General features: G+C 49.1%; 1 protein-coding gene across 1 annotated transcript; it reads right to left on the bottom strand.

Moving 5' to 3' along the window:
• Positions 1-2,182: 2,182 nt before the first annotated feature.
• Mrpl23 (mitochondrial ribosomal protein L23) lies at positions 2,183-9,847 on the bottom strand. The gene is made up of 5 exons (XM_005351569.3): positions 9,754-9,847; positions 7,244-7,366; positions 6,222-6,304; positions 5,521-5,594; positions 2,183-2,406 (listed from the first exon to the last, which is right to left on the bottom strand). Exons 1-5 carry the CDS (start codon positions 9,768-9,770, stop codon positions 2,263-2,265), a joined length of 441 nt encoding a protein of 146 aa, XP_005351626.1. The 5' UTR covers positions 9,771-9,847; the 3' UTR covers positions 2,183-2,262.
• Between the last annotated feature and the right edge of the window lie 13,354 nt (positions 9,848-23,201).

The raw sequence follows: 23,201 nt of genomic DNA, 5'->3' as shown, positions 1-23,201 counted from the left end.
GGAGCCTCCTGAACATGGGGGAAGCAGGGACCAGCAACTGGAGGCCCCTGTCTCCTCCCCTGGCTAGGAGAGTGGGCTGTAGCCTGAGCCTGTAAGGACCATAGTGGGGGTTGGGGTGTGTGTGTGGGGGGAACTGGGGCAAGACTGGTGGGGGGACTGTGGCAGCCAGCAGGACATGATGAAGAGTGACCTTGGCCCCCAGGGCTGCCTGTGCCCCTGTGGAGATTGCAAAAAGTTCCTTGTGCATGCAGCGTGAAAGATGGGATTCCTCCTCCCCCAACAGTGAGGGTCCTCTGTGCCCGGGGCCCCATGAATTATTTCTCTAAGGAAAATACAGTTGTCCTGCCCACTTCCTGACCTTCCCCATCCTCTAAATCAACACTTGAAGGGTGCTTTTGCTGGCCTTCAGGCTCCGCCAGCATGCTCTCCATCCCCCACCCTCCAGCTCTGCACTCCAGCGGGGTGGGGCTGAACACTGACTCCATTTCAGGGGGCCCCAAGCCCTGCTCAGAACCCACAGCCCACAGCAGAGCCATGTTGCAGAGCATGGATTCCAAGTCCAGCAGACAGACACCCAGAGACAGGGGCAAGATGCCACATTGGCAGATGAGTGATGAGAATGGGCTATCCACAGCATCTGGTGATACCACAACTGCTCCCCAAATCTCTAAGCAAACTTCCTACTTAGAACTAAATTTCATACCAATATACACTCATAATCAGAAACACTGAGGCAGTCATAATTTAAATCATACACACTTAAAAGTCACTCAGACACACACACACACACACAGACTCAATCACACACCCAGAGACAGACAAACTGAGAGAGTCACATACACACGGACACTCAGACACACACAATAACACAGTTTGAAACACGCTGACACACATATACTCAGATCCACACACTGACAAAGTCACAGACACACATACACACCAAAACACAATGACACACAGTCATGGTCACATTCTCACACACACACACTGAAACAGTTTCGGACACATACCTCGACACACAGTCACAGAACCACACACACACACACACTGTCACAGTTTCGGACACATACCTCGACACACAGTCACAGAACCAGACACACAAGCTCTGAGAAACAGTCATATTCTCAGATATATTAACACACGTAATACTGGACACAGGCAGAGACCCACACAGTCAGTCAGTGAACGACAGACACCTTGACACCTAGACACAGTCCTATAAAGACGCAGTTACAAACACAAACTAGGGCCAGCTTGGTGGCTCGCATCTTTAATCTCTGTACTTGGGAAGCAGGGGTAGACAGACCTATGAGATTGAGGCCAGTCTGGTCTACAAAGCAAGTTCCAGGACAGCTAGGCCTACACTGAGAAACCCTGTCATGAAAATTCAAAACCCAAACACACACACTCAGGAATCAAGGCTGAAAAATAATCGATAGACGCATACTCTCAAGATTCCAGTCGATGCAGCTAAAGGCACATGACTTTCCTTCTTTAAAATCTTAAAAGTTATTGTCCGTGTATATATGATGGGTGCGTGTGGGGGGGTGTGTTACACATATGTGTGGAAACCAGAGGATAATTTTGTGGGGTCTACTCTGCCGCACATCCCTTCCATGGGCTCTAGGGATCAAACTCTGGTCTCCAGACTTACAGGCAAGGGTCTTTATCTAGCAACCAATCCTGCAGGCCCTCTGCTCCTTGTAATCTCGGTCCCTGGGCTCACACTGGCTCCATGCTGCTCTTTCATGTCTCATCACCTATAGCCTCTGGTCATGGTGGTCTGGTCTGGCTGTCTCCTTGCGATGACACAGGTCCTGAAGCCTGAAGATCTGCCTCTGATCTCCCTCATGCCCTTCCACATCCTTCCTGCTCACCATCCCTCTCTGGTCCTTCCTGCCATTGTATCACACCAAAACCTGTCTGGACAGGCGATTCCCTCCTCCCCCCAATGAGGGCTCCAATCTGCGACTGTTTCCTGGGGCTCAAACACGTGCCTGGCAGTGGGCTTCTGCACCCACAGAGCCACCCTGAGCTCCTGAGTCCTATCAGGCATGAACGTTCACACTGCTGTCGGTGTCCCAGAAAGCTGACCTGCCTCAGTTCTACCCTCTGCCAGGCCTCCTGCACCACATGTGTCAAAGATCCAGAGTCACCATCCATGACAGAAAGCAAAGTGTCCAGTTCTTTCTCCACAAAGGATTTTTATTTGAGTTTGTCAGAACTACTGTGCTTACTAGGTCTGTGGTCCAGTCCCACAGGTCATAGGCCAAACCAAGAAGGGATACCAGGGCACCGGGGGTCGCTGCTCTGCCTCTGCTGCTGAGGCTCCTCTTCCAGAGGGTCTGCAGGACTGGGCTCTTTCTCTGGAAAAAGATCTGGGAAGGTGAAGGTCTGCCCATGGGCCTGGAGAGAAAAACAGGGGCTTAGTAGAGGGCGGGAGGCTGGCCTCCCTATCCTACTGAGGGTTTCCATGCCTAAAGGCTAGCAATCCTGGACTCTGGATGACAAAACAACAGGATGATGAGCCACCAGTGTCTCTAGGCCGGGTTCCTGCTGGGAAAACAAACACCTTGCAGGCCAGCCCTTCAACCTTTATCTATCAGCGGCAGGCTATTACTGGGACAATGGCCCTTTTCATGGACATTATCTCTTTACAGGGGTCTGCACCAGCCCAGGGCTCATTAAAAGTAGTCCAGCAAAGGCCCATTCACCAGGCGGCAGGCGGTGGAACTGGGGGCAGGAACTAGGAGCAGAAAAACAGGACACAAATGACGTCTGGTGCCATGCTAAAACTTTTTCCATCCAAAATATCTAAAAGCCTTCAGCCACATTAAAGGCCGCGCTCCTCCAGGCTCCGAACTTGGCAAATAAAATGCACACGACGCACAGGGAACCTACATACGCAGCAGTCTATAAATCAAGCCTGGCTTTGCAAATTAACTGCTTTTACGTCTTTCACTAGAAGTTCAGAGTGTGTCAGCATGGCCACGTCCCAGCCTGGGGCCCCAAGCATGTGGGCCAGCACCAGTGAAGGCCCTGGGAGGGGAAATGAGCTAGTTCTGCAAGGCTCTAGGCAGATACAGGGCTGGGAGGCTCACTTGCAGCCTGCTAACATCTCCAAGATAAGAGGTTTAAGAAGGAAGGGGCACAAAAGAGCCAAGCTGGAGGCAGAGACCCCTCCTACCGTTCCCTCTTGTCTCGTATGTGGACAACTAGGGAATTCTGAATCTGGGGCCCCTTAGTAAGCTCTGCCAGAGGTGTGCACTTGGCCCCCAAAGACTTGCTTTGGGACTGGGTAGATAGTTTAGTTAGTAGAGTTCCTGCCTAGCATGAATGAGGCCCTGGGTTTGATCCCTAGTACTACAAAAACTTGGGGTGGCTCATGCCTGGTGCTGTAATGGCACTGGGGAGATGGAGGCAAGGGGATCAGAAGTTCTAGGCCATCCTTGGCCACACAAGGAGTTTCAAGGCTAGTATGAGCTTTTCAATAAAAAAAAAAAAGAGGCAGTAGTTCAGAAGCAGAGCTGATTGTACACCTAGAACTGACAGCTGGGTTTGGTGGCAGCTGGAGCCCAAATTGATAGCCTAAGGTCCAGTGACAAAGCTAAGACAGACTATGCGGGCGGTATTGGGAAAGAGCAGAGACAACAAGCAAGGGACCTATTTCACCATCTACGGGTGCCCGTATGACTTCTGAGACTTCTGAGGAATATCTCTAAAGATAATTACTTCATACTTTTTAAAAAATGTAGCCACCCACCCTCCAAGGAGGGAGAGCCGGTTTTGAGGGGCCCAAGGCATGAAAGGAAAAAAGGCCAAGGGGAAAAGTGGAGAAGCCAGTCCTGGCTCCAGTAATCCCAGGGCCCCAAGGGCCATTGTTGGACTGGACCGTGCCTGCCCATAGCATTTATTCTGGAGCCTAGGGCTCAGGGTCTGTGTGCACCACTCAGTCAAACACCATTCTGTGTAAACACGGTCAATGCTCTTTTTGTTATGTGGGGACTGAGAGCTTGCTAAGGCTCCCTCCCCACCCGACCAAAAAGATGTTTATCAGGTTGTCAGAAGAGAAATGTGGACGCCCACCATGTGGGACCCGCCTTTTCCCTTCCACACTCACAATGAACTGTCTCTCTGGTTGCCCCTTCCTGAGCCTCACGATGCGGTTACCAGAAGCCCCCCACCCCACACTAGAAGACAAAGACGGTCTTTGCAGATACAGCCTGGAAGTCCCAAACACTAACCATTTCTAGACTGGAGCTGGGAAACGGGGTGCGTTACAAATTTTAATTCTGGTCGAGAAGCCTTTCCCAGTGGGGAGATGATGGGCCCCCATTTATCACAATTTCACAGAGGAAGATGGACATGTCTGAGGGCAGCTGCAGACACCAGATCTAAGAACGACAGAGTCCAGCTTTCACGAGCGTGGTGGGCTGAGGGGGGAATGTAGGGGCTCAGATGTCTCAAAAGCCACTTGTAACTGTAGCTGTCTCTGAAGTGACTTGTGGCAAATGCCAGCATGTGGATGTGGCCCCACAGGCCAAGACAGAGACAGATGGGTGGATTCAACACCCAGTGTGCACACACAGACAGGCCTTTAGATGGGCCTTCTTTTCCCACCTGCATGGCTGATTTTGTGCACAGCAAATATTAGGCCCTGTTTAGAACAACTGTGGCTCTTTTTTCAGCAAAGCTACCTCCCTCACAGGGTCTTTGAACAAACAGCCATCCAGCCCAGGCGGGGTGAGAGGAGCCAGTTCTTAATAGCATGACTGCCATCTAGTGGCCGGCTGCAGCGGCTGGGCTCCCTGGAGGGCTGTTTACACTGAAACTAGAGAAATTGGAGGAAGCCCCCCTGTGGGGTTCAAGCAGTAGGGAGCTAGTTAATGGACCCTGCCGAGTGGAGTCTTCCCGCCAAGATTCCCAGAGGTCAAAGGGGATTCTTCCTGGACACTCAGACTGAAGGGTGGTGGTTTAAAATCTGGTCTCAAAGACCTGGGGTCCAGGAGATAGGAGAGCAAAAGCAGGCTTGAAAATGCTTGATACTTGCTGGAACTCTGCATCTCAGTGAATAAAGGCTCCAGCTAGAAGTTCTCTCCCCGGACCCCAGGTTCTGGTGCCTGTACTGGTGGAATCACTGTCATGCTAGGACTAACAACGGGATGTGCAGGGCCCTTGTGCCCCAGAGATCTCGACCTCTTCACTGCATTGGGCTCCTAGGGGAACATCAGCTCTGCACCAGGCACCAGGATCTGCCCAAGGGTCATCATCACAGGGCTGTGACTTTTCACATCCGTCCTCTGATTTCTGTTTTCACCAAACTCAAAGCCAAGGCACTGGCCATTACCACAAAAGAAGGAATGGACTTCCTGAGCTCTGCGGAGGTGCACCTCGGCTTCTCCCTCCCCAGGTCTCTAGGTCTAAGTCCCAGAAAGGTGGAGTGAAAGGTGGAGTGTATTGCACAAACAGCCCCAGGACCCAGCTGTGACAAGGAGCAGAAACAGGGCTGCTCTTACTCACCAGCTGCACGTAGGCCACTTTGTAGTCCGGCTTCTTGATTCTTACGTTCTTGTGGTCCCTCCTCCTGTTGGAGCCTGTGAGGGGACAGCAGACCCCACCTTAGCTCCTGGCCCCTGATCAGCCCCACAGTCTAGGAACCATTTTCCAGCAAAGTCTCGGATCTCATCTAGAGGTGGGGGTTTCAAAGGGCAGACTGAGGACCAGGAGGGATCTCAGACAGATCTCCCAGGATTGTCACCAAAACCAGTTTCTATGTTTAGGTAAAAATAGTCTTTGAAAATAGAAATGACAACAAAAGATTTTAAATGAATAAAAAGGACCTCTTTCCTCTCTGGTGAAATGTAGCTTCTCTAAGGAGGGTACTTCTCAGGGGCAGTATTGCCAGCCAACCCTGGCCACTGGTTCTGCCACTGATGGGCCACATCAGGGCCTACTACAGGAGGGAACTGTGGAGACCTACTAGAGACCAGCCCAGGCTAAGAAGGTGGTTCTGGGTCAAAGGAGCAGAGGACAATTCAGGGTCACAGCTAAAAGTTCTGAGGACCTTCAGTGAACTACAAGGCAAGGGACTAGGGGCAGGCTTCCACTGATGAGCCCCATGTGACTCTGGCAAGTCACCCAAGCCCCTCATGGAGAGTCTAGAGACGTGGAGTAGACACAGGGCTGTATCCTGGAGGCAAGTCACCAACACTGGTACCCACCATGCTGCACCCGCGTGCGCACAGCAGCCACAGGAACATTGTAAATTTGCTCAAGGTAATTCCGGAGGTCCACCCTGGTCATCCTGGAGGAGACAGAAAGAAAACAAGTCTGAGCTAAGCCTAGATAAAAGATACAAAGAAAGATATCCTACCCAAGGATAAGGATGAGAGTTCAGGAGCGGTTGTGACCAGATGGATCTGAGTCTCAGTACTGTCCTCTCTCCGGACACAGGGCTAAGTTAGGGCAATGAGAGCTTGGTTTCATCAGCTTGGTTTACTTGGTCCTCTCTTCTTGGGTCCTTGATCATCACCAGGAGCAAGCTGGGCTCACTCTGATAAAATGTAGAGTATCGGGCCTGAGACTAAAGACTTGTTACTGTGAGCTAAGAGATGTTTGCTGCTAGAAAGGGGCCTCTAGGGCAGGGTAGATGAAGCCCACATAGGCTTTCAGCACAACCCTGGCCACCATAAGCTCCTGTGCATGTCTGTAAGGCTGAAGAGACCCTACCCCAGCTTCTATAGGTATCTCCCTCTGCCCCCCTACCCCTTCTCCCCAAGCTGAGCGGATTCCTGAGGCTTTTAGGACTCAGAGAAGCACCAGCAGTTGGGATTGCACTGTGCCTTCCTAAAAAAGTGGCCCAATGAACTGAGCAGGAGGAGGTGAGGAGCTCGGGCTAACAATCCAGAAGCTCTGCAAATCTCGGCATGCTCCAACCCAGCCTCCGGGGACTCCTTTCCTGGGATAAGGATGGAGGCAAGAATTCAACACATCTCAGGCTTTCTGTTAAGCTTTCCCCAGGTGGAGGGCGAGCCAGGAAAGCAGCCAAAAGCATGCTTGCTCTCTGGCTGCCTGGAGCTCTGCAAACACCAGGCCCCTCCACCATCTGCTGAGCAAGCAAAGTGGCCCCAGGTCTTTCCACCACAGGAAAAGCCTGGCCCTGGGGAGCTGAGCTAGAAAACAGGACAGGACCTACATCCTAGAGGCTGCTCCCAGCCCCCAAATTCCTTTGGGACTGACTTACTCCATGGGGATCCGGAACTGCACAGTATCTTCAGGCTGGGCAGTACCAGGCCGCACCAGCTGGATAAAGAAGTTGGTTCGGAATACACGGAGCTGGGGGCCACCCAGCTGGTAGAGGGGGTACCTGCTCAGGAGAGATTAGGGGGTTAGGGCAACATGCACGCGCACACGCACACGCACGCACGCACACACACACACACACACACACACACACACACACACAGAGCTACAGGCTCATGTATCTACTCACACCAGTAGGGTCAAGGCAGGCTGGGGGCTGTTATACACAAGACCTGTATCAGGACATGGACGTCACAGGGCCTGTCCCTACTGCATGGTCTGATCAGTGCAGGGGTGGGTTGGGATGTGTGGGCAGGAGGGAGACAAGAAGCTTCTCAGTCCTTAGCCTCCGTTCTGGGGTGCCAGGGTTATGGACACTACAACTTGCCTACGGAAAGGACAATGGGGCAGCTTAAAAAACAAAAACAAAAAAAAGGAGCTGAGGCTTATGGTGTGGCATGGTAGCAGAATAATGGTCGTAGTCCCAGCTTGTAAAAATGCAAGAGAGCAAAGGAGGGAGGACCTCATGAACAGAGTGGTGGTGGTACTCCACTTGAAGGTACCATGTCTTTTGAAGGCCTACCAACTCCTGCTTCTGGATATCCCCATGGCCTGGGAGAAGGACCCCTTTATTCTCCCCCTCAGCACAGAAGAGCCCTTGCTCCTTGAGAGGGAGACCAATGGGCCGGAGGCTGGTGAAAACAGTGTTTCCAACATGGTGCTCCAAGCTGGCAGCACCTCACTGAACTCCTAAAACTACCCAAACAGGCAGAAGCTGTTAAGGATTTGGGGTAGCCACTGTTTTTCACCCTTATCAGACAAAGCAGAATCTCTTCCTGGTGGCCTTGCACCCTCCCAGCCCACTGAACTGTCATGAAGTGGAGAAACTCAAGGCCTGTGGATTTACTAGAGGTGCACGGTCCATGATGTCCAGGTGGAGGGTGGGTACACAGGACCGCCTATAGTTCCCACTGATAGCCAGCAGTGTGCCATGTGGGTCAAACCTGGGAGCACAGGCACGGGTGTGTGTGTGTTCAGGGCTGAGAAGCAGATACCTGGGTTTCAGATGACTCTGAAGGTAGCCTGCTGGGAGCCTCTGAGGCAGGACCCGTAAGGTAGCTAAATGTTTGCTAAACTTGATAGCTCAAAAGCCAACCCAGTGATCAAATCCATACATTGTTGCCAGACTAGTGGCCTAGAGATTGCTGCCGATGCTCTGGTAGAGCCTCCCTGAGAGGACCTTGAACTCTGTGCCTTCAGGAACAGGAAGCAAAGGGGTCAGGGAGAAGCTCCTGAAAGAAAAGGGGGATATGGAGCCCTGAAGTACAGGTCAATTGTGGTACTCAAGATGGCCTCACGTTATCAGTTAAGGCTCAACTGTGGCATAGCATGAGGAGAAAATTGGGAAGACCTTCCTTAAAGGTGTGTGTGGGGGGAGGGGGATACAGTGCACACTAAACTTCCTAGTCTCTGAATCTTCAAGATTAGGACCTGAGAACAGAGGTCCAGAAACCACATGGGGCCATGTTAACTATTTGCATTTCTCTGTTCTCCCTAGATCTGCCATTATCCACCAGCTCTCCCCACAAACTGCCTGCTGGGTGTGTGTCCCAGGGCTGGTGACTCCCCTAGAAAAACTGCAGCCTCCTCTTGGTCCCAGCCTTGCTGCTCTTCTGATGTTAGCTTTTCAGGGTTCCCTTAACTTCCTTCCTGTTATTCTTCACCAGCAGCGTACCTCAAGTGAAACTCTTGGGTCTCCTCCTCAGTGGTAACTAGGCTGTGATTTGCTTTCGGTAGCTCAGGCCTTATCCCTGATCTCAGTCTTCACCCACCACCAACCATTCACACATGGGTCCCACTAGCTCCCTGCAAAGCCAGGGGGTGAGCACGGGAGCTGAACCAAACAGGCTCACACGGCCATGGTTCTGAGGGCTCTTGTCCCTCCTAAGTCAGCCTGCGAAAAAAAAATCACACGGGTGCCCACCAGGCAATTCCTACAATCCTCTCCCCAGCTGTGTGCAAGGTTCCCCATATCCCTTCTCCATGAGAACCCCCAAACCCACATTAATGCTCAACCCAGGGCCACCCATCCAGTGGGTCACGTGTTCAGTGAACACGTGTTTCCTGCTTAGACTGTGGGAGGCCAGCCCTGCTGGCCACGTGGAGATCTGTGAATGCAGCAACTTTTGAGAGCTTGGACCAGGAGTACTGCGAGCACCGGCCGATCTCAGCCCAGCTTTGGCTATTTGCCAGAGCAGACCCGCGCTGTTGGCTGTGATTGACAGCCAGTACACTACACAGCGGTGGCTCTGCCGCGTGGACCTTTGCGGAGAAACCAGCCGAGTGCGGGCGCCTCCTGCTTCCTGCTTCCGGTCCTCGGGACCGCCCGGGCCCCGCGCCCACCCGACCTGGCCTGTGCTGCCCGTTCAGCCCGGCGACGACGTTACTCACAACACATTCCGCGCCATGGCAGCCGCACCTCCCGGGCCGGAAGGAGCGACGTCCCGCACAGTGCCCGCGTTGGCACAGCGCCCCCTCGCTTCCGGAGGCCGCGCTACCCCTGTCCCTGCACCGCAGGGCCCCGCACGTTCGGTGTCCCGCAAATCCCCACCCCCACCCATGTACCGCCAACTGCCCGGGCCCCGCCCCTGCACAGTTCACCCCGCCTCTCCGGAGGACTGGCACACAATACACAGCCACGCCCCTCACCCGAACCCGCAAAAAGCCCGCGTGCACACTGCACCCATTTTTTTCACCCAGACCCATACATAGCAGAATCCCGCGCACAACTCGGTGTACATTGTACCTCCCTGATAATCAGCCTGTAGGCAACCTACACCCACGTTCTTTCCCATCCACAAGGGCACGGCGCTTTGCCATGAGCCACCCCGCACTTCTGCACTGCTGGCTGGTAGATTCTACAAAGGGCACCTACCCACTGTCCTGCTTCCCCGTCCCAACATTGCATGGTCTCGCCAAGCACTGTCATACACTCTGCACCCCCAAATCTACCCTATGAACCTCCTCCTCCCCCCTTGCTGTAGGTAGTCCAGCACTACCTTTGTTCCTACTCCACTTTTTCTCGACTGCATCAATCCACCCCACAAGGCTCACCGAGGCCTGGTTGTCCAGCCCCTACCCTGTGTCTCACCACCTAGCTGTATAAACATCCACACTGCCTTCCTCTATGCCCACCTCTTTGTCCCTTTCCCTCCTACAACAAGCACATCAAGAGGCTACCCCATCCCCCAGTCCACACAGGACCCTAGTCCTCCTCAACAAGTCAGTCACAGCCTAGGCAGCAGAGATTGGGAAGGGTGGGGTGGGCTGGACCTCCTGTCTGAGGTCTAAGGCCCCTCTCCCAACCCGGACTGGGTTGTTTTCCCTCCCAGGCTAGACTCCCAGGACCCCCTCCTTTCTCCTTCCCTCCCTTTCTTGGCTGCGCAGCCACATTTGCAGCCCAGCAGCCCTGCATACTCCCTGTCCCAGGAGCCCCTGGCCACACCTCCTTCAAGAGGCCACTAGCTTTCTTAGGCCTTTCTGTTCACTGGCCGTCTGCCCTGCAGGCCAGGGACCCTCTAACCTGGCCCTTACTAAGGGACCCCTGTCCATAGCTCCTGCCCCTGGCTTGGTATTGCAGCTTTTTCCTGCTTGTGGGCCCCACTTCCCCTACACGGTCTCCTCTGCTGGTTTCCAGCTCCCCCGCCTCCCAGCTTCCTATCTTTACCCCATGGCAACATAGTTGCTTTTTGAGGCTGGTTGTGGGGAGGAAGCATGGGTGGAGATATCAGGCACTCTCTAAGTGGACCCCCAGGAGGCTCTGGTTCCCTAGCCGGTTAGTGCTCTGTGTTTCTAGCTGGGTAGAACAGTGGTCACTCTAGCACAGTGAGTCTCAACCTTCCTAAGACTGTGACCCTTTAATAGTTTCTCAGGCGGTAGTGACACCAACCATACAATTATTTTTGTTACTGCTTCATAACTGTACTTTTGTACTCTTATGAATCATAATATAAATATCTGTGTTTTCCACAATCTTAGGAGACCCCTGGGAAAAAGGTCACAACCCACAGGTTGAGAACCATTGTTCGAGGAGCATCTGAACTACACCCCTCCCCTCTCCCCACCTGTTTAGTGATGAAAATGACCATTGAGATTACCCAGGATGAAGGAATTGAAGGTGAGTAATGAGATAATGAACAGAGGTCCCTTCCCATATGCCCATATCTAGGCCTCCTGTGTTATGATACGCACTGAGTGTGGTTATGACCCACACGAGACTGCTGGCTGGATAGATCATTGCCCTAGCAGCAGATGGTCTTAACCCAGCCTGAGTTCTGAGGCCTCTTTCCCTACATCTCGAGGTCAGACTTTTCTCCCCCTTCCTCTCTTGTTGCCTTACCACGGCCCTGTGCACCCCCACATACACACACTCCACATCTCTTCTAAGAGGCCACTGGTTAGAAGAGGAGACGTGAGAACCAGAAAAGTCCCGCGTTGGTGTTTCCTTATTAAGCATTATTGGAAGCTATATTTTAAGCTGCCAGTTGATTGGTTCAAGCTTGTAGCCCAAAGCTGAGTTCAAAGCCGGCCATGACTTGATAGACCACATGGGTCTCGAAAATTGAATTTAGGTTCATCAGGCTTGGAGACAAGCACCTTTACCCAAACTGAATTATCCTGTTGGCCTGATCTCAAACGAGATGGCTCCGAGACATCCCTTGGGAAGAGAGCATTCAAGTAAGAGGCAACCATGTAAGTAATAGATGGTGTATAACTCGGGGAGAAAAGACTCCCTAAAGGGCAGGAGTAGAAGGGACTAGGAATGAAGAAGGTGCAGAGCAGGGAGATGATGCCACAGTGTCTGGGAGCCGCGTTCCTTATGGCTTGGAAAAGAAAGAGAGAGTAAGGGCCTTTGGAGAGTCATGAGCAACTCATCTTGGGACACGTTGTAAACGGGAATGTTATGCCACCTCAACTGCCTACCTACCGCAAGCCTGTCCCACCAAGGTGCCACATTTCTCTTCTGGTTGGAATTTTCAAATAGGGTGTCAGATGATTCTGGGACTGAAGATGGACAGTGTAGGGGAGGACTTCAGGGGATACACCAGATCCTCCTAACACCAACCTCGGCTCCATTATGGCTCAAATGTAGTGGTTGTGGCTTCTGAGCAAGCCACATCTCCAACACTGGATAAACCAGACATGGTGGGGCACGCCTGTAATCCCACAATTTAGGAGGTGGAGGCAAGAGGACCGGAAGTCTGAAGTCATCCTCAGTTACATAATGTGTTGGACACCAGTCTGAACTATAAGAAACCCTGTCACTCACACACACACACACACACACACACACACATGCGCGCGCGCACTCACAGACACACCTCTTTTCCAATTTGTCATTAGCCTTTTAATTTGAAGGTGGCTTTCATAATGTATAATTGACAGGCCATATTTACGGTGGGCATTTGGATTTGTGTTAACACAGATTGCTGTGTGAGATGCCAACGAAGCATCCCTATGGTTTTGTGGTCCTTCCCACATCTCCTTGGACCCTTGCTCCCTGCCATTTTTGACGTGAATGAGCTTGTAGGGTGTGGTCTCTTCTGTCTGACAGTTTTCACGGTGCATTTCTGCTAGGATTCATCTCCCAGGTTCCCAGGTTGCTATACAGTCAGTGTTTTTACCCTAGTGATCTGTCCTCCCCAGTCTCTGCCACTTTGTCTTTCTCTTCCTCCTCTAAATCTTCCTCATATATGTGTGTGTATGTATTTATATGTATATACAGATAGATAAATAGATAGATAGACACAGAATCTCATGCCATTTAGCTCACCATATAGCCAAGATGACATTTAATTCTTAACCCTCCTACCCTTACCTCTTGAGTATGAGTTCACAAGCATGCATTACCACGCTGTTTTAAGCAGTGCTGGGCATTGAACATGCTGGGCATGCTAGGCAAGCATTCTACCAGCTGAGCTACATACATTTCTAACCCTTTTTTGGCTTGTTTATTTATTTGTTTTTGAGACAGAATGTACTCTTGGATGGAACTCACAAAGATCCACCCGCCTCCGCCTTCCTAGTAGAATGTTCCAAAATAAAAATCATGCCAGGTACCACCACATCTGGCTCTTCTGACTTTTTGAAACAGGATCTCACTGGGTAGACCAGGCTAGCCTCAAACTATCCAAAATGATTCTGCCCTGCTTCCACAGTGCTGAGATCACAGGTGTGAGCCATCCTGCCCAGCTGGCCTTGGTGATCTCATTTCAGTCTGCCCTGTAGTGTCTAGTGTGACCGAGTCTCCACTTCACATCTCTCCAGCCCCACATTTGCTTGACCAGCTTCTATCTGCCTGTCTTGCTGTTCAGATCTTGGCCAAACATTTTGCATTTGGGGTGTTTGCTTTCTGATCATTGATTTTTGAGAGCTCCTGAAGGGTCCTGTATCAGACCTAATGAATTGCATGCTATGCAGAGATGATCTCTCTTGGCTCCTAGCTTGTCTTCTCAGCCTCCTTGTAGTTACCATTCTTTGAATGACCCCCAACCACAAAGATTTTCTCTTATAGTCTATTCCTACTATTCCTTTGTAAATAGACTTTACATCCAGTATAAGGTATGAACTTTGCTATTTTTCTTTTCTTTTTTTTTCCATTTTTTTGTTTGGTTTTGGATATTCAGTTGTTCTAGCCAATTTTCTCAAACAAGTGGTTTTGCACCTAGATGCCTTAGAGACAGCTCAGTAGGAAAGACACTTGCTATGTGAGCTGACTACCTGAACTGGATTCCCAGAACCCACGTGGAGAGAACCAACTCCCAAGAGTTGGCCTCTGACCTCCACCTAAGCACTGTGTCGTGCGTACCCTCCACATAAAATAAATAAGAACATGCGGTAAAAAATGTTTTGTTTTCAAGTCCTTGCGTGCGCATCTCTGGACCATCTTGTTCCTTTGACCTATTCCGGTGTTTTATACCCATGCCACCCTGTTATAGAGTTTTTTGTTCTCAGAATATGGGCTCTTTGATTTTATTGTTCTTGTTCAAGGATGTTTGGACTGTTTGGGGCCATCTGTCCACAAAAACATCATCAGTGATGATATTTACAGGGGATCTCATCTGCAGAACATTGTAAGGAAGCTCTGGTGCCACTGTAAAGTATGCATGCATTCAAAAGTTGGACGAACGGGAAGTTTTTAAGAGCACAAAAAGGGAGACATTTACGTAAGCTCCCTGGGAACAAAGTTCAGTGGTCAATCTTGAAAATCCAGGGGCGGCTTTGGCGCCAGCTCCTTGGTGGAGGTACCTCGGTGGGGTTATGTGTTCTGTCCAAAGTGTCTTGTAGGCATTGCCGCAGGCTTAAAGAATGTTAAAGATAAACTTTGTTGCAAAAATCTGTGCATACGCGCAGAGGCGATGGGGGTGTGGAATGAGAAGGAATCTCTGGTGGGCCTTCAGAATGTGCCTGAGAAAGTAGTTATCTCAGCCAGTCAGGCAGGAGGTCTTTATTGCTTCCCGGCTCTCAAGTTGTTTGGGTCTGACAAGAACAATTTTATCTGTCTCAGCAGGTTTCTCCATCAGTTTAAATTTTACAGTCGCCAGTTAATTTTTACAAATTCAGGGAGAAATGGGCTGCTTATCAACATTAGCCCTCAACAGCCCCATTTATTCAAGGATGTCCTTCAGTTCTGTTTTTTTTTTCCTTTTCTTTTCTTTTCTTTTCTTTTCTTCTCTTTCCTTTTTTTCTTTTCAAGGCATTGGTATCTCACACGGCCAGAACTAAGCATGGAGTATTTTTATATCACTGGAAAGTGACATCTTGAAGATGTCAATGCCAGACCATTCCGTGGAAATAAACTTGACCTTGTGTATCCATCTTGTCTCTTGCAACCTTACCAATCCGATATTTGCAATTTTGGGGGTGTAGATTTTATCACATAAGATGCCCTTGTAATCCGTAAACAAAACCATGTTCAACTTTACCTTCATATTTGTAGCCGCTTCTCCTGGATTGCCCAAGAGAGTAAACCCAACAGAGAAATGCCAGAGGGCACAGCAGGGGCCTGGGGAACGTCAGCTATCCCAGGCCCCTTCTGGTTCTCAGCAGCGGGGAGGGCTGCCTTGGACCTCCTGGAGGAGCTGAGGGAATTCTCTCCACACCACTGCTGAGAGCCGCTGTTTTCCCCCTTAAGTCAGGAATGAATGTTTGCTAATGCCATTCCCATACCTAATGAGATGATCATGTCAGCTGGGCCTCGTGGGTGGTTAAGAATCCCAACACTCAAGAGGTGGAGGTGGGAGGGTCAGATGTTTGAGGTTAACCTAGGCTACATGGTTAGTGTGGGCCTGCCTGAGATTCTGTCTCAAACAACCAAAGGGCAGTTGTGTTTTTCCTCCTTGAGTTCCTCATACAATGGATCGCTTTGATTTTCCAGTGTTAGAGTAATTTTTCATTAGTTCTTGAAATGAACCACAGTTGATCACCATGCGTTCGCTTTTTTATGGAGTGCTGGATTCTGCTGGGGTCCACGCTTTTGGTTTCTTATAAAGACATTGATTTTGTATAGGATAATCTGGCCTTGTGCAGTTGGGAGGTACCTCTCTCCTCTTTATTCTTTGAAGAATGTATGTAATGGCTATTCTAGCTTCTTTAAATATTTGGTCAGATTCTTCTGGAGAAGCCATGCGCCTGGGGGGTTTGGGTGGAAAGGCTTGAGTTACTTTCTGTACTGTGAGCTCTCCCAGGGTCCTGCTTCTCTGACAGCTCTGGCATTTTGAGTTTTTCAAGAAATGTATCCATTTAGTTAACTTGTCAGTCTTATTAACATAAAGTTGTTCAAAATATTTCCTTAGAAGCTGTAATGGTGCCACCCTCCCTCTTTCCTGATGGTGGCAATTTCTAGGTCCCTCACCCCCACCTCATCACACTGGCCAGAGGTTGATCAATTGTACTGATTCTCTAAGAACCAGGTTTGGGGTTTCTTGATTTTTCTCATTGCTTTTTTTTTTTTTTTTTTGGACCCCCCAGCTTCCACTTCCCGGCTGGACCATTTCCCTCCTCCCGCTTCCTTTGGTCAGGCTGTTTTTCTTTTTCTGTGTTCTGAGACGTGAGAGCTGAGATCCCCGGGTCAAGCCCTTTCTCAGTTTCTCACACAGGCCTTCAGGCGACAAGCGTTTCCCCTGAGTGCCTCCTGAGTGGCATTTCTTAGCCCTCAGCGCTGGGTGTTCATTTTCATCCTGTTGAGAACACTCCCCAATTTCCTTGTTGAGTTTTTTCTTGTTTAAAAGTATGTTATTGAGTTTCCAAATACTTGGGGATTTTCCAAGGATCTTTCTGTTATTGATTTATAATTTAATTCCATTATGGTCAAAGCACATACTTTATAGGGCTTGAATCCTTCTCAACCTATTAAGGCTAATGTAAAGGCCCGGAATTGGGGCCGGTGTGTGTGGGTACTTTCTACACACTGGGAAGAGGTGCCTCGGAGGGGACACCCTGCCACTGTCAATCAGGCCACCTAAGGTGACTGTATGGTCAGGTCCACCCCAGGTTTGCTGGTTTTCCGCCGTCTTGTGCTGTTAATTACTGGGAGACAGTCACTAAAGTGTTAGACCACCAACCAGAGCTTCTCACCCCTTTCTTTCTCGGAAACAATGTCTCACTATATAATCTGAGTTGGCCTCACACTCCCAATCCTCCTGCCTCAGCCTCTCCAGTGCTGGGATGGTCATGGCACACTGGGCACATTGCAGCCTGGCTCAGCTGGGGATTCCTTTATTCTTCCTTTCAATTCTCTGAGTTTCTGCTGGCATCATTTGAAACTTTGTTATTTCTTTTAAACCATTTGTGTCTACATTTAAAGCACTAGGGGGATGGTGGGGGGTGCTGGGGATGGGGGAGTGGGGTGAGGGGGTGGAAGGGGGGCAACTTTTTTTGTTTTTGCTGTTGTTACATCCAGTCTGGCAAGCTTGATTTCCCCCTTCCTTTCTTTCTTTGCCAGTATGAAACAGATTTGGATCTGTTAAAAAAATTATTTTATTTTAAATTTATTTTTATTTTGTGTGTATGAGTGTGTTCTTGTATGTATGTTTGTTCACCAAGTGAGTGCAGTGTCCCCAGAAGGCAGAAAAAGGCATTGGATCCTTTGGGACTGGAGTTACAGATGGTTGTTAGCTGCCATGTGGCTGTTGGGAGTCAAACGCGGGTCTTCTGAAAAAGCAGCAAGTGCTTTTAACAACTGAGCCTTCTCTCTAGTTTCTAAAAAGATGTTTTAAATGATTTTAAGCACAAGGGTTAAAGTAAAGAAAAAAGAAGAAAGGAAAAAGCACACCCAGGAGTATGAGTATGGGCTGTTATAAGAAAAAGTAACTGTTTTGTTGGTTTGTCACATGTATTCCCAGGATGGCAGCTGTGCACCACAACCCTGCATTTATGCCGTGCTGGGGATTGAACCCAGGGCTTCGTGCTTACCGGGCAGGTGCTCTACGGTTCTAGCTACACCTCAGCCTCAGTTTGCAGTCTGTTTCTTACCTGGGATATTTGGACCTACCACTTAGTTTTGTCTGACTTTGTGTTTTGGATGCTAAAGATGGAAGCCAGGGCCTTGTGCGGGCTAAGCACACATTCTATGTGAGCGCCCCTGGCCTGCCCTGCCATTTGCTCAGGACCAGTTTCAGCCTGCAGTCTTCATAGCTGTTTGTTTTGTCCCATGGCCCCCTACCCACCTACCCCCAACTCCACTTTGCATTGATTTGAACTTATTTTCATCTCTTCGTCCCGGTTTTTTTTTTTCATCAGTGCCTTCCAGCTGTGCCCCCTGCAGTCTGTCTCAGTGGGGTACCTTGGGGTCTCATTCAGCTTCACCCCATTTGCTTTGGCCTGGTGACCCCTGCCCCTTTCCTGCTTTGTTTCTGCTTGATGGGTTTTATGGGACCCTGGACATCCTGAGTTTTGCCTCAGCAAGTGCCTAATATCTTTACATTTCTATAAATATTTTTGAGCTTTGTAGTTGATAGACTGCATGCCCAGCACACACGAAGCTCTGGGTTTGATCTCTAGCACTGTAGAAACTGAGTAAGCAGGCTGTAACCCTATCTCAAAATATACACAGAGGCAGGGGATGGTTGGGCGGGGGGAGTTGGGAGTTGGATCCTTCAGGTCTTGTTTTTATGATTTCTCACAGGCAGGTCTGGAAGAATGTTCAGCTCCAGGCCAAAGGTCCCTAAGTCTTGGGCAAAGTTTCCCAGCCCCAAGACCTGTGATCCTGCAGCCCTCTGCCCTGGCTGGTGGGAACAACCACCATTCCTGGGCCTGGGAAGCTGTGGGGCTCAGAAGATTGTTTCCCAGGCTCAGTGTTGGCCCCAGCCATGCTTGCTATGTGATTGCAGGACCCCAGGTTCTCCCACTGTGCAGCGCTGCCCTCCCCCCTCCCCAGGCTGTCTCTTGAACTCCAGTTACCTCAGTCCCTCAGACCCTCTGCTCAGCTCTTTCACTCAAGTATCCGAGGCTCCACCTTGCTCCCTTCCTGCCTAAGGCCTGGGAATTCTCTCAGGGAAGAGAGCTGGGCAGCGAGAGGCCCCTAGACGTTTCCGTTGCACAGGGGTCATTGTCTTTGCCAGCTGATGTGCTGGCCCTAGACACCATTGTTTCATGGCTTTGTGTCTGTTTTGTTTTGTTTTGTTCTGTTGTTTTGTTGGCTGCTGCAGGCAGGCGGGTAAATCCGGTCTCTGTTACTCCATTTTAGCCAGGAGTGGAAATACGTCTTTTCATTTTGGTGGACAATGTTTTGACATATAGAAATTTAAAGTTTCCCAGCAGTGGACGCAGATGGATCAGAGGTTCAAGGTTGAGCAACGTAATGAGTTTAAGGTCAGCCTGGGCTACACAGTGAGTTCGAGACCAGCCTGGGCTACCTGAGACTCTTTCAAAAACACTAACTTTTAAGAAGTAGAATTTACTAACCTCCTTTTCCTCCACAATTCTGTTTTTTTTTTTGTTTGTTTGTTTTTTTGTTTGTTTGTTTTAAGCTGGGGAAAATGCTTCTCAGCTTGAAAACAAAACAAACAAAACCAGATTTTACTGTCCATCTGAATTTTTATTTTGTTTTAAAATACTATTTTATTTATTTTTTGAACATTTCACACATTCAATGTACCTTGATCTCAGCCACCTGGATTTGGTTTTTGACAATCTTTCTTCTGCTGAACTTCCCAATTCCCTCTAGTTATTGGCATAGAGCAAAAATCTCATTCTCTTATGTTTTTCTTCCCAAATTTATATTTTGTTTTCCCATCCTCCTCTGTTAAATATATCCCCTTCTCAACTGGGCGGCCCCTACACCCCCTCCCCAAACTCTCATGTGTTCACAGTTGTATGCTGATACACGCTGTGGGAAAAGGATGAACACTATAGTGGAGAAAAGCCGAGGGCATGGAAGGCATGGCCAGGTTGTTCCTGCTGAGCTTGTCACTTGGTAGCTGGGTGGTCTGGGAGCTCTGTGGGGACTGGCCTGAGCTTCCGTGTGCCGCTCATTTGGGAATCCAAATGATGGTAGGGTCCACTTCCTTTGCTGTGAGGGTCACAGGAGACAAAGAGCAAGGGTGTTTTGTGCCTTGCAGCAGGCAGGGAACACACCTTAGGAGACTGGACCCTGCGCTTTCTCCGTGGCTTCTGCCTATTTCCTCTGTGTTGAGTCTTAGATTTGTTACTACAAAGGCTATCTTACCCCTGGCTCAACCTTTCCCTCAAGAAAACTCTATGCAGATTTTGCTTGATCCTGAACACTGGAGCACCAACTTACCATCCCAGCGCTTGGAAGGTGGAGGCAGGTTTGGCTACGTAATGAGTCCAAGGTCAGTTTAGACTACGTGAATCCCAGCAAGCAGACAATCAAATCGAAAATAATTTTGATTAAAAATCTGGTAAGTCATACAGTATGCACTAATTTTGGAAAAATAAATGATCATTTTAAGAGTCAAACTCTCTGTGCAAAAGCATGATTTTTTTTTCCTGGTTTTATTTTTTCCTTAAGTTTTATTTTAGCATGTTTTAGTAGTTTGAAATTTTCTTTCTGTAGACCAGAACAGTTCTCAGGAGGATCGTGTCTAAATACTTTTATGCCTTTGGTTTCGGCTGTTGTTTTTATGATTTTTTTTTTAAACGGAAACTTTTTCCCCTCTTCTGTATCTTCTGGCTAGTTACTGGTGGAAAATAATAAAATATATTGATTTACAATGCACACTTTGCATCTGACTGCTCCCTGAACCCCTCGTCCATCCTGAGAACTCTTCCGCTGGTTCTCTGGGGGCCGCAAGAATGTGGTATTTCGGTCTCCTCCTTTCCAGAAGTTATACATCTTATTTCCGTTGAACATCTTTTCGCATTGTCTTGGGTTTTCAGACCCGGGTAGAGCCGTAATGGCAAAAGCAGGCATCCGTGCGTGGTTCCTGCCTGAGCTGGGGGCTCAGGGCTTTACTGGCTGGACAGACAAAGATAGGGTTTATTTATGTCTTTCCCTAGTTACTGGAGTTTTTGTTCTGTTTGCTTGTGAATATAAAGATAGAGTTTTTGCGATGTCCTTCCCTCCATAGAAAGTAATTATTGAACTGTTTAACTGTTGAGACGTACAGAAGGCATAATTAAAACAGGAAAAGCCTCCACCCGCCTGTCCAGCGCTGGCGCAAGACAAGGAACGTAAGGAATGCACCCCTAGGCTCTGTGTGGCCCCTTGGCCCGCACGTTCCCTCCCCTGCAGGGCTCCAGGGACCCTTCATCTGAATTCTGCCACGCTCTGCAAGTCCAAGCACATATGATAAATTTTTTAGCTTAGTTTAGGTTTGGTTTTTGGTTTTTTTTTTTTTTTTTGAGTTTCTGGGGCTCAAACCCAAGGCCTTGTGCATAATGGAGCAAGTGTGCTGCCACTGACCCTCACCCAGCCCAGTCCACCTCTTCCATATAAAATGGTTTGAGTTTGTATGGGGGTGGTATCTTGCTGCATTCCCCTTTTGTGTGCTGCTCCCCTCCATCCAGCCTGTACCTTCTGGGCTTTGTCTCAGTGACTGAGTTGTGGGTCAGATGCTTCAGTGGTGTAGAATTCTTTATGACCAAAGCCTGATCTTTGGTCCTTGATGGGTGAGTGTTCAGAAATCTTTCTTTCTTCTTCTCCCTGCGCCCACCCTGCCCAACCTTTGGTTTTCTGAGACAGCCTGTGTAGCCCAGGCTGGTCTTGAACTCACAGTGTTACTCAAGCTGGTCTCAAATTTGGGATTCTTTGGACTCTCCCTCCCAAGTGCTAGGATCACACACATGTCCTACCTGCTGCCACACTCAGCCTAGGTTTCTGATTTGGTGCAATTGCCACTTTTTCCTAGCACTGCCTTGAGTTTTCTGTGGACGATAAATACTGCTTATTTTAGCAAGATTCTCTGCTTAGCCACATTGCAGCCAGGCTCCTGCTCTTCCCCCTGAGCCCATCACTAGGCATTAACAAAGAATCCTGTTAGTCAAGTCTTCAGGCTCTCCAATCTGACACCTGAGCACCCCCTGGTGTCTGGTCAGGGTGCTCCTCATCCCAGGCACCTCGCCTTGTGCCTTCTGCTACTCACAATTTACCTTGCACCAAGGCTTGAGTCCCTTGCCCACACCCCCACGGGGCTAAGCCTGTCTTTACCCACTGTGTGGACCCAATGGGTCCCTGTGGCTACCACTATGGTCTTACATGGTGTTCCCAGACTTCCTCTTTAACTGAGGATTGGAACACAAGACCAGTAAGTAGCCCTCAGCCCTTGACTGTCTTTCAGTGACAGGTTTTATTTTTATACATTCTCCAGAATGGTCCTGTGAGTCTTTCGTTGGATTATTTTTTTTTATCATGTTTGATTTTCTTTTTCAATTTAGAGGCTGACAAGATGGCTCAGTGGGCAGAAATGTTTGCTATGCAAGCCCAACCACCTGAGATCTCCAAATTCCATGGGAGAGAGAGCCAACTCCCAAAAGTTGTTCTCCGGCCTTGACATGTGTAAAATGGTAAACTCACAAGCACACATTCCACGCACAAATAATAGTAATAAATTAGCTTTTAAAAATAAAAATTTCCATTTTGAATGGTATACTTTTCTTTGGGGAGGGAAGGAGGAGATAAAGTGTCACTGTGTAGTCCAGCCTGGCCACATGATCCTCCTGCCTCAGCCTCCACAGTTGCTGGGATTCTCAGAGCACACCACCCAGCCAGCTCTGGACAGCATCTTCAAGCCATCAGGTCTCAGCTCTGCTCTAATCCCAAGGGAGCCTCCATGGCTCCATCTCGCGCACTTCTGATGGTTCAGAACCCTTGGTTCAGCTGTTCATAATGATAACAGAGTTTTTCTTTGCTTGCAAATCCCTCTTCAAAACATTCCTTTATCTTGTCTCAGGCTCCGACTAGGACATCTGGTCTGTTTGAAGTACAGGCTGACGTTCTTGCTCCTTTGCCTTAGTTTTTTATTGTTTGTTTGTTTTTGAGACAGAGTCTCATGTAGTCCAGGCTGATCTCAAGCTCTTCACTAGATGAAGAGAATCTTGAACTTCTGATCCTCCTGCCTCGACCCCTAAGTGCTGGGGATGGAATCCAGGGCTTTGCATATGCTAGGCAAGCATTCTGCCAACTTACCCACAGCCCAGCCTTGCTTTATTTTGGTTTATTTTATTTTATTTTAGTTTTTGAGATACCTTCTTACTTTATAGCCAAGGCCAGACTGGAACTTGCTACGTATGTGATCTAGGCTTGTCCCAAACTCACAGAATCACCCTGTTTCAGCCTCCTAAGTGCTGGGACTGCAATTGTGAGTCACCGTTCCCAGTTCTTACTCCCCTTTTTTATTTATTTATTTATTTATTTATTTATTTATTTATTTATTTAT

The sequence above is a fragment of the Microtus ochrogaster genome, chromosome 8, assembly GCF_000317375.1.
Source record: "Microtus ochrogaster isolate Prairie Vole_2 chromosome 8, MicOch1.0, whole genome shotgun sequence".
Lineage (NCBI taxonomy): Eukaryota > Metazoa > Chordata > Mammalia > Rodentia > Cricetidae > Microtus > Microtus ochrogaster.
Note: the sequence above shows the minus strand (reverse complement) of the source record. Positions and strands in the feature narration are given on the sequence as shown.

Coding starts and splice junctions, on each gene's coding strand:
- Mrpl23 (XM_005351569.3), bottom strand. Junction 6,305..7,243: donor CAGTTCCGGATCCCCATGGA/GTAAGTCAGTCC, acceptor TGTCTCCTCCAG/GATGACCAGGGTGGACCTCC. Junction 2,407..5,520: donor AAGTGGCCTACGTGCAGCTG/GTGAGTAAGAGC, acceptor TTTTCTCTCCAG/GCCCATGGGCAGACCTTCAC.